General features: G+C 41.2%; 2 protein-coding genes across 2 annotated transcripts; one reads left to right on the forward strand and one right to left on the reverse strand.

The window, feature by feature from the left end:
* Positions 1–421: 421 nt before the first annotated feature.
* Positions 422–5,453, reverse strand: pnp5b (purine nucleoside phosphorylase 5b). Its single transcript, XM_076991366.1, has 6 exons — positions 5,187–5,453; positions 3,597–3,766; positions 3,231–3,334; positions 2,371–2,546; positions 1,916–2,106; positions 422–1,399 (listed from the first exon to the last, which is right to left on the reverse strand). The coding sequence occupies exons 1-6, from the start codon at positions 5,207–5,209 to the stop codon at positions 1,164–1,166; spliced, it is 900 nt and encodes a 299-aa protein (XP_076847481.1). The 5' UTR covers positions 5,210–5,453; the 3' UTR covers positions 422–1,163.
* Positions 5,454–9,610: 4,157 nt separating this feature from the next.
* kcnj10b (potassium inwardly rectifying channel subfamily J member 10b) lies at positions 9,611–18,946 on the forward strand. Its single transcript, XM_076991390.1, has 6 exons — positions 9,611–9,769; positions 11,605–11,947; positions 12,413–12,624; positions 13,044–13,175; positions 15,357–15,534; positions 15,641–18,946. Exons 2-6 carry the CDS (start codon positions 11,605–11,607, stop codon positions 16,033–16,035), a joined length of 1,260 nt encoding a protein of 419 aa, XP_076847505.1. The 5' UTR covers positions 9,611–9,769; the 3' UTR covers positions 16,036–18,946.
* The last annotated feature ends 1,478 nt before the right edge of the window (positions 18,947–20,424 follow it).

The following is a 20,424-nucleotide window of genomic DNA, read 5'->3' on the forward strand; positions in this document are numbered from 1 at the left end:
TTCTATTGTAAACAAATCAGTTGTCTCAGGTTGAGAGAATTTAATTTAATTTGATAGATGTAAATGCACTTTATATAGTGTAACTGTTTACTTGTGCATTTTTTTTTTTACAAAGATTTGGGATTTTAAAGGATTTTATCCTGCACTGGTAAGTTACACTCCAACAGGTCAATGTGTCTGTATTAGTGCGGTATCTATTGGGGAAACGAGGGTATTGCAGGGGAAATGGTGAAAAGGGGAAATGAATGAGGCTTTTACTATAATTTGGACAAGTTTAGCGGGCCGGATTAAAAATCCTAACGTGCCATAGTTTGCCCATGTCTGGTATAGCATCTTAGTGTTTGTGAAAGGCGCTATATTAATTTTTTAATACAGTTTTTTATCAGAGAAAGCACACGAACCACATACAATATATGAAATGTCTCGTGAAATGTTGACTTTTAATACTACATATGAAGTCTATGGTTAAGAAATTCAACCATAGACATCAAATACACATCATTGCACACAAACACACAAGGACAAACTTCAACAGGTTTGTAAATCTAGCATTCACATTTATTTTGAATTTAAACTTAAGCTATAAATGCCAGAATTTAGGACCAGAAAAACATTTTAAAACATTAAAAAAATACCCTGTCTTACTTATTTAATATAAATATTAAATAGAACAGAAAACGAGAACTTAATAATAATTTTTGATGGCCAAGAAATAAAATTATAAAGTTACCTCCAAGCAAAAATCTTCATATACGTCATCTCTCAATTTTGCTGTATTATGTTGAGCTGACACAATATATGAAAATATTTAATAAATAGTCTTGTAAAAGGGATCTGTTATGTCAGTAACATAAAATTTGCAGTTACCCCTTATGTACCAAGCCACTCATGCTTAAGACATTACAGGGACAAACTGTCCTCTAATCGATTCCCCGAGGAATGTAATAATATACAGTACATTATAAGCAAGGGCCAGAGAATAAGTAACGTATTAAATGTGTCTAATAGATCTTAGGCGCTGCTAAAAACTACTAGAAGTGCAAGTGGAGAACAGTGAAATGTGCAGTGAAATGCTCTGTGATCTTGGGCGTGGCCTTTTACACTGCTGTCATACATGAGGGGCGGGGTTGTGACATGAGGGGGCGGGGCTGTGGGGCGAACACCTAGTGATCGCTCCTTGTGCACTCTTCACGCTTGTGCTGGTCGATGCGGGTGACGATGGTGGACACCAGTTTCACCAGCTGCTGGGACCGTTGCTCGCCCGTCTGCAGGACCTCTTCGTGGTTGGCCTTCTCCTGGCTGTCGTAGTCCATCACAGCCTGGTTGCTGATCAGGGAGAGGGCGAAGACTCTCATACCGCAGTGGCGAGCCACTATCACCTCATGGACGGTGCTCATGCCTGACAGAAAGCCAGAGAAGCGTTGAAGTGATGTGTAAAGGGCTATGCTACCATCTTCTAACCTTTCAAACATCAAGGAGTATAACATGGATTTAATATAAAAGTCTCCTGGAGCTTTTAAAAATACTTTCATATGCTTTCATGTATTATTCTACACTTTTGTGAAGCTGCATCATTAATGAGGTTCTATTAAAATTCAAGTGCCTCATGACATTGGGACGTCTTCAATAAATAAAACAATGTCAAAGGAAACAGAAACAGTTTTCTTACTTGATTTCATTATAGCCTATAGGCATTTGTAACGAAGAGATTAAGTTCTGCACTGAACTCTTTGTATTTTCTCAGATTCAGAATATTTACTGTTTAACAATTGTTCTGTTTAGCCATTAAAACGAAAGCAATGGACCTGTATAACTGTGCCTTACAAATAAACAAAGCTCAAATGGTTACAAATTATGAATGTCTTCAATCAAAATTCCACCAAGACTTGTTCTCCAACCACCACAACCCACTCACCCACAGCATCAGCCCCTAAACGGTTAAGCATTCTGCACTCTGCGATGGTCTCAAAGGACGGCCCTCCCAGCACACAGTACACGCCCTCCTTCAGGAAGTTCGAGTAGCCAAGCTCCGCCCCCACTTCACTGGCCAGCTGCCGCAACTTCCGGTCGTACGCATCCGACATGCAGGGGAAACGAGTTCCAAACCTAAGAGGGAGAAGAAAATAGGGTAGGATTTTCAGAGCTCTTAGCAAAGGATTCACGGACACTCCCTACAATTATAACAGGATCCAACATGCCAACATGCCCTCAAACATTTTCCTATTAGCCAAGTCATTGTAGTCAAACCAAATAAAAACTTCCTGAACACTTATAAACGCACTTACTCACAACCTCTCCCCAAACACGCACACACACACACACACACACACACACACACACACACACCTTTAGGCACATTTCTCCCCTCACCTCTCATCATTGGGGCCACATAAGGGATTGCTTCCAGCAAAACCAGGCATGTTGATGTGGTCCTTGATTATCATGACATCTCCAACTTTGTAGTCCTGGTTCAGCCCCCCCGCTGCGTTGGTGAGGATGACCGTCTCGACGCCCATCAGCTTAAAGATGCGGATGGGCATGGTGATCTAACCAAACAGGCACAGAAACAATAAATGTTCTCGAAAACAATGCAAACCATAAAACAGGAAACAGGGAAATGACTTCTGACCAAAAACTCTACTCCTATCTAGTGACGTACATATTAATCTGTGTGGTAGTATGAGTTCACCCTACAATCTCACAGCAGACTCTCACAGTAAGAGACAATGAAGGACCGCCCTCAGCATTCTTGCCCATGAGCGCACACACACACACACACACACACACACACACACACACACACACACACACACACACACACACACACACACACACACACACACACACACAGTAAGCCCTGTTGTTAAACAGGAGTTGCAATGTCATGGAAACTGAGAAGCACCAAAAGCAGGGGGCGCATTGTCAACACTGGCGTGGATAGACCTCTACTTTGTTTACATACTGTTCGGGAACTGTACATAAAAAGCAGTGTGACTGGATGAATAAATACAGCATTCGGAAAAAAATTCCTATGGCACTGAACCAACAGTGCAGTAATGAACCTGTTATAAAGCTTTTACTCAGTAAGCAAAGGAGTGTCGTGCAATCAGTAGAACAAACAGTAAAAATGTAGAAAGGCAGTCATATTCACAGCGTACGTCTGCTTCCAACAGAAGAAAAGAGTACATGGAGATCTTTTGCAGTGTAACCATTTTGTTACTGATTATCACCTTTTGCACGGGATATCCTTCATAGAGGTGAAATCGCCCCTGCATACAAACACAGGGCTTTCCTTTAAGTGTGCCAAACACCAGCCTGCCAGCGTGACCATGCACTACAAAACACACAGCGACCAATTAGAGCAGTGATATGTCACACATTAACATAGAGAAAACAAACAAACATAAACTCAAAAACAAACAAACAGAAAAGCTCATTGGAGTGAATGTTAGCAGTCAAAGCAAATCAGCAAATGGATGACACACTGGCAACCTGTAATCTGTTACATACAACAATCAAAATCAAGCTCACACACATTCGAATCCCTGTCTATGGTATATGATTCCATATCTGCATACAGGCATGTGCCACCCTACCTGTGCTTTGGGGGAAATCGGGGATGTCGCTATAACTGAAAACCTTCTGATCCTTCAGCATTTCTGCCAGGCCTCCAAGGCCCGAGCCACACACAATGCCCACGAGGGGACGAACTGGAGCATGATCGAGAAGCCAGTCGGCTGTAGCCTTACACTCTTCATAACCATACCTGAAGAACAGAGAACAAATGGAAGAACAGAGCACTCCAGATCAAGTGTACTGAGTCACCTAAATACACAGTTTGTTTTTGTGGAGCAAAAAACGTACAATGATAATTTAGCAAGCGATGAAGAGAAAATAATGAAAATGTAGGAAAGCTAGATGCTAAATGCTAAAGATCACCACATAAATAATTATTATTACTACAATTATCTACCATACTTAGAATTACCTTTATGTATTATTCTATTTAAAACATAAGTCTTTGGTGTGAAGATTTAACTACTAGGTTTGTAACAATAGAAAATCGCCAGGATATAGTCTAGAATTATAGTTGCATTTACATTTAGCAGACGCTCTTATCCAGAGCGACTTACAAAGTGCTTTGCATCTGTTCACAGAATGGATTCTAGATAGTTGCACAGATAGGTGAGAATTCAAGATACTACTAAATTACAGGAACCAATTCCATTACCTAGGATCCCCAAAACACAGTCTCACACTTAAACAACAGGAAGTAGAACTGAAACATAGATGCGCAAATAACCACAGGCAGATAAACAAACAATTTAAAGAAAAGGACAAGCGCCATCTGCGGTGTTAGTCCTCATGTACAGTACCCAACAAACTTTGTGCTTTAAAGTATAACATTTGAGCTTTAAAGTAAAACTTTAAAGTATAACTTTTTTTATTTGTTATCTACACATCTCTTTATGTTGCCATCTCGTGTTCACATGTAGGTTCGGGTGAGTCAGGTCCTGAGGAGACTACCAGCTCACGACGCACGTGAGACGTGGCGCGACACACGTCCCAACAACTACGTCACAATCGCGGAGGTCCCCATTAGCGCAGCATCCGCGTATTTGTGTTTCCCACACACCCAGACTAGGGGCTATCTTGCTATCTACACCTTAGTTTAGATTCACATAAAGATTATTATTTCAATGACAAAAGCTCAATTACCGGCATAATCACCACGATAATAAGACCAGGATGTATCCAATCACATCCAAGGAAATATAGCTAAATGGCTAAATATCTATCTCTAGCTAAGGTAACTTATTTAATCCTATTAAAATTCAAATATCTAGCTAACAACTTAATTAAACTTGCCATGTTAGCTAGCTAACGTTAAGACATTGAGATTTTTGTCAGTCACTCAGTTTATTGGATTGGTTTATTGGCTACACAAACGCTAACATTGCTAAGAAAATTCACGTTTTACAGTTAATGTTAGTTAGTTAGCTACACCGAAAGGAAATCGGTATTTAATTGTGTTTTATCCTTGATTGCAGATCGCAGAAGTGTCGGCCACCTGCTTACATCCCAGGCTAAGCTAGCTAGCTAGATAAGTTACATCATCCTGCTCAGGTCTAACGTTGGTTTAGAAATAACACTGATAAAAATATAAAATAACTACATTCACTTACTTGCAAGGCGCCTCCGGGAACATTGTAGCTACCGATACGTTAGTCCTGACTTAAAATGATCGAAGATATGGGCAAATCAGTATTAAAACGGTGTGTAACCAACACGAGGTATCGCGGTTATCCAGAGGAAAGTGAAGGACGTCGCGCCTCCAGGTCGGTCGTCTCGGCGAAACTGTGAAGCTGTTCGGTCCTGTGAAGCTATTTAACCTCTTCCTCCATCACGCATCACGCCGACATTCAGACGGATCCTCGCTGCCATTGGTTACCGCACGCGGGCGTTGTCCGCGCGGATGAATAAAATGAGATCACTTCCCCCCCCTCCCCATCCCCCCCACACTCATTCTGCACGCGCGCCAATGTAGCGAAGTACCCTTTTTTCCATTATGTAATTTCATTAGGTAATTTCTGAAAAAAATCTGTTGTAACGTTACAGTTAAAGCGGTCGTGTGACATTTCTGTAGTTTGGCTGCGACACACTGTGTGCCAAGTGTGTGTGTGTGTGTGTGTGTGTGTGTGTGTGTGTGTGTGTGTGTGTTGTGTGTGCGCGTTCGTGCGTATACGTATCTCCGTGAGAGAAGGATGGCGTGGATTTTGTTAACGTGCGCAAGAGGAAGAAACCTACAATCTTTTGAAAATCTAACCAGAATGAAAGAACAAAGTGTCTTGGATAAGCCTTTTACTGTTTGGACTCCATTTGTACACGCTCACGAAGCAATAAAAAAACGAGCAGGCAACTAGAAGGTTCCCATAACACTGGTTCTCCTCCCCCACGTGCGCAGCCCTTCTGTATGTGAAAACATGAATCATGGGCTCGTAATTTTCCTTCTAGCGCTCTTTGGCAAAAGTTATTTTTGTAAATAAATAAAAAAATTATGTTGTGTGTAACAGTGTTATAAGCAGTTTTTCGAGTGTAAACTTTAATGCATAATAATGTAAGTTATTTATAGTCCCTAAACATTTTGGAAGACTAACGACACATGGACAACACTGTTGGAATATGTGCATGCATGTTTGTGAGTGTGTATGAGTGCATGGCTGTCTGTGTGTGCACGTGAATCTAGAGTTTAATAGCAAAAATCTTAACAGAATCAGATGCTCCAAGTAGTCGCATAAGCAATTATAATATCGGTGCTTATTTATAAAAAAATCACATGTTACTTACTTAATATCACTTATATGCTGTTTATTTCAATATACTATGTTGTATTCACTTGGAATGTCTTGATTAACAGATGTGATGTCTTAAGACGTCCAGCAGAGGGAGCTTTTATTACAGTAAAACACTGCTATCAAGGCCTCCTTGTGATTTCCTACTATTTACTAGAGTAAGATAAATAGTATTTGCAAAGGACCAAACCACCATATTTGCGTTTCCAAAACATATCTGTATAAGACTGGCATGTGGCTCCCTTATGTGTGTCTGTGTCTGTGACTGTGTCTGACTCGCTGAAGTCAAAGTGGAACAAAATACTACACATGGACATGGACAAATAACATGGACAGTTGTGGATAAATCTGAAGAACTGCAGTGGTGTGTGTGTGTGTGTGTGTGTGTGTGTGTGTGTGTGTGTGTGTGTGTGTGTGTGTGTGTGTGTGTGTGTGTAAATATAAGTTGAATTCGAATTTAATTGGATTTTATGTTGATATATTATGTATTGCACAATAGTGTCCAATTGCATCATGAGTGAGATGAATAATCAGTGAGATAATAACTGATAAATAATCCGTTGATATATAATCAGTGAGATAATAACTGATAAATAATCCGTTGATATATAATCAGTGAGATAATAACTGATAAATAATCCGTTGATATATAATCAGTGAGATAATAACTGATAAATAATCCGTTGATATATAATCAGTGAGATAATAACTGATAAATAATCCGTTGATATATAATCAGTGCAATAATGTGATACTGCATCTTCTCCAGATACTGATCTGCACTCTCAGAACTGTAGAACCGTAAACACAGTAACACATTGTTGAAAGATTTGTTGTGCTGTATTGTATTTGTTTAAAAACTAGTACAGTAGTAGCCTACAATTTAAAAAAATGTTTTCCATATGCTGTCCACAAAACTTTTGTTTTTTTTTTCAATTTTATTTCATATGATTTATTTATGTCCTCATTTCTAGTTTTAATCTTGTTTTGCATACCAGGAACATACATGAATAATGATAAGCAAAGGAATCTGCTGTATGAGACAGTAGATCAGACAGTAGATTCCACAGCCTGGGTGCTCGTGTAAACATAAACAAACAAGCAAATGTTTTGCAGCGTCTCTCTCTTGTCTCATGAGATAAGGTGGTTTAAGGTGAGCTGTGCTTGAGACGTATAGAGCCAGAGGTACAGTGCGATTGAGACTAGTGCTTTCAAAAAGGAGCAGGCTGGCAATTTAAATTTCAAAATTATTGTCATAGCACAGTAAGGAGCAAGTTTCCCTGCACAATGAAATTCCTACTTTGCTGTCCGTCCCGTCCTGGATGTAATAATGTAAATAAGAAATAATGAGTAAAAATAGAATAAAAGAATAATGGAAATACATAACAAACATACTCTCAAAGAAATACAAAAACTAAATACAAAATTATTGACATTGTGCAATGGTGGGATACATTAAGTATTAAATATATTGCAAGCAACAAGATTTCTGTCTAAAGCAATTACTGCCAAAAATATTGATTGCTGGATAGCTCAGATATACATTATTTCATGTATATTTCGGTATTACCAAGCTCTAAATCGTAGCAGTGCCCCCTGCTGGTATTACAAGATACAATGACCGAATACTGCGGATGTACAGAAGAAACCTGTTTGTCCAACATGCAGCATGCAGAGAGCGACGCCTGGTTGTCCAACACCACGCGCAGTTAAGTGGGTACAATTTAATGTGAAACCTGCCATGGCGACACTATAACTGAACTTGTTGGATATGGCTTTTAATTAAAACATGAATTTCGCGTAAAAAGCTGCCATTACGAAATGTTTGATTCTTCTTCTTCTTCTTCTTCTTCTTCTTCTTCTTCTTCTTCTTCTTCTTCTTCTTTCGGCAATTCCCAAAATGTTTGATTACATGTTTTAAAAGAACTCGTCAGTTTCTCCTCCCCAAGTGAAAAATATAACTGTAAAATAACCAAAGCATAAATAAATATGGAAAGCACATTTATACCAAATCCAGACATATGCATAGAACTAAACCTAAAGCATTTTTTTCTTTTATGCAATTAGTCTGATCTCATGCAAATATCTCATTAATCAAGGCCCTAAACCTGTCTTGTACACGAGTGCTATGGCATTTATGGTCTAAATTATAGCCATGATTTTTTTTTCATTACAAAACCTAAATAAGGATTAATTATATAATAAAAATATTTTCCCTGAATCAACATAAAAGATTAGCTCAATATAAAAGATTCTAAAAGATGCTTTCCGTTTTCCCAACTTTTTTTCGTTGCACTGGTCAGCATTATGCAAGCGTCTCTTTGTCCGCGAGAATCCCCCCTACAACACCTCCCCTCTACCATTAAAGAAACGCTTTGTCACTTTCTCTCGGTGGCGGCGTTATGCCACTCACGGAGTCTGTCGCTTTTGTGTTGCCCGCTCCCGGAACATTCTGTTCGACAACTTTAAGCGAGACATGGACTACCGGAACACGTACGTGCTTGGGAAGTTGCAGTGAAGGTTCCTAAAGGCTCCAAGGAAGAGGCATTCATGAATGTGTGTGTGTGTGTGTGTGTGTGTGTGTGAGAGAGAGAGAGAGAGAGAGAGAGAGAATGAAGAGAGAGAGAGAGAGAGAGTTGCCTTGACACATTGAAGTTTTCTAAAACACGCAAGGTCAACTCTAGGGCAAATCGAATAAATGAATGAACGATAAAGGGGGAAATGAATTTTACGATATTTGGAAGTCTTCAGGTATCCTATATTTCCCTGTGAAGTACGTGGATAGCCTATGCAGTTTTGAACTTGCCCTCTCCAATTATCCCATATTTGAGTCATATTTGTCTAAAATTACAATTCTGCATGAATGGAACTCCTAATCTACTGGTTTAAGATGCACGGGGCATTTAAATAATGTTTTATAGACTGAAAGGTCCGATTACTTGCCAGTACGTCTCCCAGTCATTGTTCTTCTTATTTATTGCGCACTTGTTGTTTAAGTGTCGAGGATCTATGTTTAAAATATAGGCTACGGTACATGCAATTACACAAATGACCCCTTTGATAATCGCAATCTGAAAAAAAACATGTGGTGATAGGTTGCAAGGATGCAGAGTGGAGAGAGAGAGAGAGAGAGAGAGAGAGAGAGAGAGAGAGAGAGAGAGAGAGAGAGAGAGAAATAGAGAAAGAGAGAGAGAAAGAGAGAGAGAGAAATAGAGAGAGAGAAAGAGAGAGAGAAAGAGAGAGAGAGAGAGAGAGAGAGAGAGAGATGCCTCTTATAAGAAAAGGCATTTTCTCCAGAATTGCACAAATCTAATTGCGCTCGTCTTCTGTGGCTGCCCGTCCTCGTGCGCAGAAGTCATCTAATTTTAGTTCAGGCTGGAATGTAACCGCGGAGCTCCAAAGTCGTCGACTTTAGCGTGAGTAACTGTATCAGCGAAGGGGTATTGTAATTTTGTCCTTCTTGCCACCCGTAACAAAAGGGGTAAACTGCACAATGATCCACCAGGATACTTGTGGGAATTTGCAGCCAGTTAAGTGGAGGTGGTTTTTCTTTTGTTTTTTGTTTTGATTTTTGTTTTGTTTCTTGTTTTTGTTTTAGACAGGTTTTGTCACTATTCCTCTTATTAACATAAGGGTTTTAAAGGGGTTTGATTATGGACTTGTCCAAAAATCCCAATTTACTATTGATCACTAAGGTAAAGTCCAATAACACATGTGCCTACTTTGGAGAGGAAACTGTTTGCATATTCTTCAGGTTTTACCCACTGAATATAATGTTGTTGAACACTTCAGATTTCACAGCATTACATCAATTTCGACCTGTTAGGTGCTATTGGGGCGATTAATGGAAAGATGTTTGTTCATATCAGATTAAAGAAAGCCGACAAAGGTATAAGTAATGTGATATACAAATGAATTAAACCTGAGCAGCTGAAACAACTTTGTGATGTTATGGGTCTAGGAGGCCATATTAACATTTCACAAAAATGTACGTTACACATTAGTTACAAACAGAATAAAATGCCAAACGAACACTCAAATGAACTGATACAATGCAGGCCTTAACCACAATATGAGAGTTCTGGACCCAAACGAAGGCCGATGAATGGATTATTATTCGTTCAGTCCTGCAGAGCATCAACTACGGATTCTAGAAGTAGGAGCCATGGAGAGAGAAAGAGAGAGAGAGTGAGCTGATAGCAGGAAGGATATGTTGGAGGTGTATGAGGGATCTGCCAAGGGAAGTTATTATCCACTTATTATTTGATTATTATCCATCTCTCTCTCTCTCTCTCTCTCTCTCTCTCTCTCTCTCCTTGTCTCTCCATTTTGCTGTTGCTCTCTCTGATATACAATCACTACAAAGATGTGGTTGTTAGTGGCCTTTGTCCCTTTCATCTTTGCTTTGAACAATGCATTTCATTGTACAAGAGACAGATAGAAGGAGGGAGCTGGACAGAGAGAGAGAGATGGACAGAGAGAGAGATGGACAGAGAGAGGAGAGAACGTAGCAGAAAACCCCGTCCTGTAACTGAGGCGAGCCCAGAGAGATTATTCCTGATTCATTAAATATGATTTGAGTCATTACCCACTGATGAGAATCTGAAGAAAGAAAGAGAAAAAGAAGGGAGGGGGGGTGAAGAAGAGAAACATGTGTGTAAGCAAGTGTCATCTCCTTTAGACCTCACACACACACACACACACACACACACACACACACACACACACACACACACGCGCACACACACACACACACACACACACAGAAAAGGCAAAAGAAGAAAAGAAATACATCTCCATGTGTGCTTACATTTCTAGCAAGAAACACAGAGGCAGGAAAGAGAGGGCGAAGCAGGTATCCTGGGAACTCGGAGTAAATGACTTTTCTCGTTTACTTAAAACCCTCTTATCCACTCGTTGTAGCCAGAAACAAATGTGCTGTGTGTGTGTGTGTGTGTGAGGCAGCTCCTGTGTAAAGCGATAGGCTTTGCTTTTAAAATGCATCAGATAAACACACTTTGGCAGGTGTGTCTGCTTCTTGAACAGCACGGTTTGCAGCACAGTGGTGACATTCAGTTCCGAGGTTTTAAAGATTCCCAAGCACAAAAGGGCTGGTTGGAAACTGCATTAGGGTCTGCTGATTAGAAAATGTTTACGTCTCATTTATAATTACTTATTCTTAATCTAGATTAAATATGGAACACGTTACATAAGTAGCTCATGCGATCCATCTTCACATTTTTTAAAAAAGATGTCATCAGCAACACCCACCTTCTCCCATGGCTCCGCCCACCAAAAGGTGTGCCACTCCCAGACGCAGACCGATGCTTTAAAACCACTGCTGAGAGGCGGAGGCCACAGGCGTGAGGTGCTGCGCCACCCTCGACGTGTGCTGTCCAAGGATGGGCGGAGCAACGTGAGCATCGAGCACGTGAGTGGGCGGGGCACAATGTACCTGCGTGACCCCTGGACCACGTTCGTGGACATGCAGTGGAGGTACAAACTGGTTTTCTTCAGCGCCACCTTCGTGGGCACCTGGTTCACCTTTGGCGTGCTGTGGTACCTGCTGGCCATGCTGCACGGAGACCTGCTGGGTAAGCAGCCCCAGACCGCACATCACCTGCGCGGGTGTCAACACTGAAGCCGAGCGTTGTCCATCTAGCAAACTGGGCAATTGCGGAGATGTCGGCCAAACAGGATTCACTGCCTTACTTCATTTCAATGAGCAACGTGATGTACAGTGAAGGCAAACCGAATCTGAAAGTCTTTCTGGACTCTGTAGTCCAGTGGTGATTGTAGTTAAAAAGACTTCTGGGTAAGGGGCGGGAACAACAGGGAGTGAAGCAGAGGTCACTGTGAGGTGGCAGTACAGTCATGGGAACGATGGAGAGAAGGATGATAGTAGATCATGGACAGTCTTTTCTGCACATTGGGTAACAGAACTACCCAAGTTACCCAAGAGCGTTAACACGAGTCAAAGAGAGGCACTGTCAGTTCTGATTGGTCTGTGTGTGTGTTGTCTTCCTGCCTGTGTTTCATGTGCATGGCCTCCCCTGTAGAGTTTGATCCTCCGGGCAACCACACGTTGTGCGTGATGCAGATGCAGACCCTGACGGGAGCGTTCCTCTTCTCCCTGGAGACGCAGACGACCATCGGCTACGGCTTCCGCTGCATCACGGAGGAGTGTCCGTCCGCCATATTGCTCCTCATCATCCAGCTCCTCATTACCACAGCCATGGAGATCTTCATCACCGGGACCTTCCTCGCCAAGGTGCGGCAACTTCGAATAAACGGATTCGTCTGTGCTAGTGACTGCACGGCATCCAAGGCACTGGCACACATGCTCCACAGATCCGAGATTTTTGGTGTGTGCCTGCTCGTGCAACTTCGAGCCTCTGTGTGCTACATTTACCCATGATGCACTTCCCTGTGTCACACTGCAGAGACGTGTGCATGGGTCTTTGCAGAAGTATAGGCCGACCTCAAGAGCGTGTGATAGGTCAAGTGTGTATAAAAAAAAGGCAGCAGGTCCTGCAATGTCGTGCTAAGGCCTGCAAGGCTGGTGGTAGCAGTGCTTTGAGGAGTTCTCTCTTTTCTTGTTCTATCTTTCTGTCTCTCTTTCTGTAACCTGCTTCCTTCTCTTTCTCCCCTGTTTCATCTCTTTCTCTGCTCCTTCTCTCTCACCTCCAGGTGGCCCGGCCAAAGAAGCGTGGCGAGACGGTCCGATTCAGCCAGCACGCTGTGATAGCCAGTCATGACGGCCGGCCCTGTCTCATGATCAGAGTGGCCAATATGCGCAAAAGCCTCCTGTTGGGTTGCCAGGTAACTGGAGACAGTCCTCCATCACCACCACATGGTCCCTGTGTTACGTTTACAGGATGGGGGGTGGTGGTGGTTTGTTACCAAGAGGTCAGTTGGATGTGTTGTTGGCAGGCACATGGGAAGATGTTGTGGGGGGCATTGTTAAAAGAACAAACCAGTAAATATCTGAAGACTCATGGACAAACATTTTAATTTTGTTCTTCAACCACTAATGTAAATAATGCTGTGATAAACTGCAGTTATTCATGCTTAATATTGCAAACATATTCTGACTGACTCGTGAAATTGCATTGCATGATTTCATGGAAACGTTTAGCCAAAATGGCCAAACTTTTGGAAACAGCACGTTCACAGCAGTTTTGCACTTTTAGTGATTTGCTAACAATAAAAATAGAAATTATGTATATCTTACTTATTAAACATATACCAATATGTTTTGGTTCTACAAATACTGATTCACGATGGTTTCTCTACATACACTATATTGCCAAAAGTATACACTCACCTTCCTTGTCTCACATATGATCTTAAGTGACATCCCATTCCTAATACATAGGGTTCAATATGACGTTGGTCCACCCTTTGCAGCTAGAATTGCTTCAACTCTTCTGGGAAGGCTGTTCACAAGGTTTAGTGTATTTATGGGGATTTTTGACTATTCTTAAAGAAACGCATTTGTGAGGTCACATACAGATGTTGGATGAGAAGGCCTGGCTCTCAGTCTCCACTCTAATTAATCCCAAAGGTGTTCTACTAGGTTGAGGTCAGGCCTCTATGCAAGCACATCAAGTTCATCCACACTAGACTCTGCCATCCATGTCTCTTTATGGGCCTTGCTTGCTTGTCATGTTGGAAGAGGACGGGGCCAGCTCCAAACTGTTTGCACATAATTGGGAGCATGGAATTGTCCAAAATGTTTTGGTATGTTGAAGCATTCAGAGTTTCTTTCACTGGAAATAAGGGACCAAGCTCCTGAAAAACAACCCCACACCATAATCCCCCCTCCATCAAACTTTACACTTGGCACAATATATTCATTTACATTTTATGGCATTTGGCAGACGCCCTTATCCAGAGCGACTTACATTTTATCTCACTTTTACACAAGTGAGCAATTGAGGGTCTTGCTCAGGGGCACCTCAGTCATGGCCTCAGGTCTGGGAATCGAACCCACGACCCTCCGGTCACAAGACCAGTTCCCTAAACGCCAGGCCATCACTGCCCTACATTCAGACAAGTACCATTCTCCTGGCAACTGCCAAACCAAGACTAGTCTATTGAATTAATCACTGCAGTGAATGCGCGTCCACTGCTTTAGAGTCCACACCACTGAATCCAACGCTTTGGATTGCACTTGGTGATGTTTGGTTTGGATGCAACTGCTCGACCATTGATACACATTCCACGAAGCTCTCTGCGCACTTTTCTTGAGCTAATCTGAAGGGCACATGAAGTTTGGATGTCTGTAGTGATCGACTCTGCACAAAGTTGCCGACCTCTTCGCACTATGCGCTTCAGCATCTGCTGACCCCGCTCCGTCAGTTTACGTGGAGTTGCTGTCATTCCAAAACACTTCCATTTTCTTATAATACAGCTGACAGTTGAGTGTGGAATATTTAGGAGCGGGGAAATTTTTTGCACAGATGGCATCCTATCACAGTTCCACGCTGGAACTCACTGAGCTCCTGGGAGCGATCCGTTCTTTCACAAATGTTTGTAAAAACAGTCTGCATGCCTAGGTGCTTAATTTTACACACCTGTGGCCATGGAAGTGACTGGAACACCTGATTTTGATCATTTGAATGGGTGAGCGAATACTTTTGGCAATGTTGTGTATGTTTCCATGGGAAACCTGAGCGTTACCTGAGAAAACACCCAACAGCCTTTTTTTGCTTTCTCATTTGAAAGTGTGGACATGGCTTTTGTCTCCTCAACAAAAAAATGTAATAATTTAAATATATTTTTTCCTACAATCATAGAACCAGTTCATACACAATGCATGTTTGAGTTGCATGTTTTTAGTTATCTCTGAGTGTAGGACACTACAGCCTCAGTACAACACTTCTGGCTTAGAATTAGAAAGAGTGGGTTAGAATTAGAGTACTGATCCAGCAACCATGTTTTTTGAATGGTCCCCATATATGGTTTGGTACGTACATGTGTGTGTAACGCCTTGCATAGGTGACAGGAAAGCTGCTGCAGCCGTATGTGTCTAAGGAGGGTGAGACGGTTCGTCTGGACCAGAGGAACGTCACCTTCAGCGTGGACACATCCACAGAGAGCCCCTTCCTCATCCTCCCTCTTACCTTCTACCACACCATCGATAACGACAGTCCTCTTCAAGCATGGGCTGCCAAAGGTGTTTCTGCGTGTGTGTGTGTGTGTGTGTGTGTGTGTGTGTGTACGAAATAACTTGGAGAGACTCTTTGACTCCGTCTTTGACTCCGGCCCTGTCTCTTTCTCAGGTGGTGAATGGATGGACCCCGAGCTGGCGAACTTTGAGCTTCTGGTGATGATGAGCTCCACGGTGGAACCCACCTCTGCCACCTGCCAAGTTCGCACCTCCTACCTCCCCAACGAGATCCTGTGGGGTTACGAGTTCCCGCCCATCGTTTCTCTGTCTCCAATGGGAAAGTATGTCGCGGACCTCGCCTACTTCGACAAGGCTGTCAAGGCCAAGACCCCGCCCCTCTTTGGCCAGGCTCCACCCACTGGCCAGCAGAGTTACCAGGGGAGTGGATCGGTGGAGGGAGCGGACACGGAGAAGACGCAGTTGGAGCAAAGTTATCGGGATGGAGGGGAGGAGAGAGAGAGAGGGAGAAACAGTAGTCCTTTCAGCGTTCGAATCAGCAACGTTTAGGGCACACGCGCACATGCTCGCACAACGCACAAGCACAAACAGTGCCACACACAGATAGAACAAAGTCAATGGGTTACACAAAGCTGACGTACTGATTTCAGTCGCAGTGTGAAGGAGATACAATGGCTTTAATGTCAGTGACATTATCATTGTAAGCTGCACTGTAGAGTTTTCCAAAATGAGGCTCTGGAAAGTTTGGTAACCTACTAAAACCACTGGATTCTGTAGACACTAGAAACTGCATTTAATTTTGTTGTATGAACTTTATAACAAACTTAAACCTTGTCTCTATAAGAAGGTAATAATGAGACAATAGCTCCCTCTAGTGGCAATACTGCCATAAACCACCGTGTCTAGAAACTGCGCTGGACCATCAGTGAATATGCTGTTCAATCACTTTTGCTGTAGACCAGGGGTACTCAACTGGCGGACCGCGGTCCGGATCCGGACCCGAACGCAGTCCTGTCCGGACCCAATCTCATTCCTGATTAACTGGATACGGACCAAAAAAAATCGGAGCATTTATTTCAGGGCTATTAAAAAAACACTCCGTCACGAGTGTTACGTTTGCCACCCCCGCTCAACAACTTACGTTCGCCCCCCCCCCGCTGCACCGGACCTCAGGTCACAGGTATCTGCCAAAATTGGACCGCGGACAAATTTAGTTGAGTACCCCTGACTGTTATGAGCTGTCTGAAATACTAATATTGTGTTTATAAACATGTGTCTATTGAAAATGTAATTGACAATAATGATGATGATTATAAAAATGACTAAATTCAGTCGAAGGCAATCGTACATTAATGGGTTTCTTTCTAGCCAAACAGGAACACAAGGAACACACCCAATTCCAATCCAATTAATTAAGTTTCTTGATTATTTTTATTCATAGCATTCGTTTTTTTTTCATTTGTCCAGAGCTCTAGAAACTCTCATGAGCGTCATTGCTACAGATTAATACTCAGAGTACCTACGTGGAAAGTCATGTGATTTGTGTTTTGTAAGGCAAATGAAACTGAGGCCTTACATACGATCTAAAAATATAAGTGAGAAAAGTCATGTATTTGGACTGTATTAAATGTAATAATAATTACGTATGAGCTTTCATACATAAATGTAGCTCAATGTGCTTCACAAGATTAAGACACAAAAATAAGTCTATCCACATGCACATGAATACGATAATGCAAATACAAATCAAAACATATCTAATAATATGTAGCAATATGCAGCCAAAACAAAAATGTAACATGAAATACAATACAATTAATGAAAAGTAATAGCTATAATAGTGTTAGAAATAAATATTTCAGAGAAATAATAAAAGAAACCAAGGGTAAAATGAAACAATAATACAAATAAAACGACAGCACTTTATTAAAATATGTTTTCTGACATGTTATCTCAAAATGATGTGCTGATGCCAGTCTAATGACATCAAATAACTCATTCCATTTCTTGGTAACCTTTGACACTTTAAGCAAGTTTGTATTTCTGGGTCATACTGTCCTTTACGCCACACATCTGTTTAATGCTTTTAAAACCAGATGCATGCCACACCCCTGTTATGCAATTTGGCCACGCCCATGTCACGCCCTCTGGCAGGTTCTGCCTCACCGGTCTATTGATTACAAGCCAACTAAAGGGAATTACCTGAACCCTTTAAAGCTGTATTGTGTTTAGACTCATGGCCAACACTCATGTACCTTTTTGACTGGAGTCTGTTTTGTATGTGTGTGTGTGTGTGTGTGTGTGTGTGTGTGTGTGTGTGTCTGGTGCCTATCTCTGAAATCCCTGTTTGCTCCTGTTTGACCTTGTTTCTCCAGTAAATATTTCTAATTCTCGCTTTCTGTCATTAGCTGGTTACACATACTCTGTATTTAAAGGGACAGCACAGCAGTGTGATGTATTCACGCTTGTGTGTCTCTGTTAACACCGTGGCTGCAGAATTCTGGGCAAGTTTATTAATCGGCGTTTCTTAGCAACCCAGAAAGCAATTACAATACTCAAGTAATGAGAAATATTTATCAACTTACCATCATGCAGACTAATTGAATTTAACTTGAGCAATGTTCATCCATCAGTAGGCAAAATGAGTAGGCTAATACTTATCAGTGTGTGCTTTTAAACCAGATTCCAAATCAGAAAGTATGCACAAATCGCACAATACAGGTATTCCTGTATTTTATTTCTATTAACTTTGGGACCAATGAGAATTTGTTTTATCATTATGTTTAAAGAAATTCCTATTCATCCATCAATTGTCTATGCAGTCAATACAATTTTGCTGGATGAATAGAAATCCACACAACACCACCCCCCCCCCCCCCCCTCCAGCCCGAGTTGCTCTCAAGGACTCTCTGGTCCTGCAGGTGTATAGGGGCCCAGGACGGGAGCGAGGAACCGATCCTCTTAGACCAGCCCAGTGGATCTAAAGGGGAAGGACCATGGTCAGGTTTACTAAAGGTCAGGTTTACTAGTGGTTTCAATTCTGGGTCAACAATATTAATCATAATTTAAATATGTGGTTCCATAATGGGCAAGTGAAGGACATAGCTTTCTGTGATCCATGTGAGTGAGAACTATTTCCATCTACACATCATTTCAACTACATCTACAAAACTAGTGAAAGCTGTTTAGATTAACCAGTGTAGCACAAATTGCTGAGAGAGATGGGCAGCTTTGAGCAGATCATGACCAGAAACAAACATTTTGTTTAGTTTCAAACCTCCGAATAAATACACACTGACACCGCTCTCAAATCCATGACAGCAGTATATACGTTTCCGAATTCACCTAGAGGGACAAATGTCCAGGAAGCAGGTCACGACTGTGTGGAGGTAGTGTAGCAGCTGGTGTTCTGAACTTGTGTTTTGAATATGCTTTCTGAATAAAACGCACTTATAGAGACCATCTCAGCAAGTCTACATTGTCTCTGAATAAGAGAGAGAGGATTCCGTGTACATGCTCCACCGTTTAAATATGATCTTACATCTTCAAGATGTTTCATGATGCTTTCAGGACAGATTTAACTTATTTTAACACCCCGACTCATATCAGTGACACTTCAGTGACAAATCAATACAGCTTTGAATCGGTATACATTTTTAATTTTCATACCTTATTCTGTACAGTCCTATGAACTGATCAGGATTTGGTTGCTGCTTTTTATGTGCATTCCATTCACTATTATTATTATTATTATAACACCAACAACAAATAGTCTGCGTTATATTGAAATCGTTTAAAGGGGTATAAATCAAATATTCCGTTTTCCCCCAAAGCATCATAAAATAAATGTAATCTTTAAATGCAAGTATTGCATTGAACTACGCTGAACGGGGGTTTCCTGAACGGGGAAACAGCGTGGCTACCGCTGGCTTGTTTCAAATTAAGCTTGTCGACTGATATTTCTGAGGCAACTGAAAGTGGCAAATATATTTATAATCTATAACCCTAATTATATTCAGACACACATTGTCAATTGTTACTCTTTCTTCCATTTTTTCTTACTTTGCTAGTAATTCTTAATTACTAGCAAAGTAATTCTTTCTTTGGGTTGTCATTTTCACGTTGATAATTCATAAACGTCCATTACCTTATGTGAATGAGAGATTCATTAGCTAGCCCACCATGGATATTAAAAGCGCTTCAATTAAATCAAAGAGCAAGATACATATAGCCATAGCAACGCAGATTTGTCTCGAGTAGCTTATATAAACAATTATAACACTGCACTGATCTGCACTGTATGCTATTGTAATTTACGGTTTTTAAATGTAATTCCTTTTCTGTATATAAAGTGAAATAGACTAATAGTACTAAAATGTAGTCAGATTGTAGAAAACTGTATTCTGTTTACTGAGACTACAACAACCGCTGTAGTCTCAGCACTCTTGGAAATCGATGCAAAACGCGCCCTCTCGTGGACAATTTGAGAAATGTCACACAGTGGACATTTTTCGTCCATTAGGAAATTGAGTTTTAAGAGGCACCAATTATTGGAGTTTGGCAAAAACAAACAGACCTATAGCTTACCCGGCATTTCTGGCCTCTTACAGTTAACTTAGCACATAATTTTAACACGCAAATAGGGAAATGTACTTCATAGCGACAGACGCCAAACAAATAAGCTTAAGTAAAATTTACATAACCGTAAAAGATTATATATATAATTCAAATTCAATTCACCTATCTGAACAAGGCCATGAGGAAGAATATTTTATATTTATATATATATAAAGCACAGCATTTAGCTAAACTATTTTTATTCAGTCTCAGAAAACCAAGGGCATTGAAAGAAATTCGTCCATCCGTCCATCCATCCATCCATCCATCCGTCCATCCATCCATCTATCCATCACGTAATTGCTTTGTGACTGTGTAGTT

Source organism: Brachyhypopomus gauderio, unplaced genomic scaffold, assembly GCF_052324685.1.
Source record: "Brachyhypopomus gauderio isolate BG-103 unplaced genomic scaffold, BGAUD_0.2 sc82, whole genome shotgun sequence".
NCBI classification, from domain to species: Eukaryota; Metazoa; Chordata; class Actinopteri; order Gymnotiformes; family Hypopomidae; genus Brachyhypopomus; species Brachyhypopomus gauderio.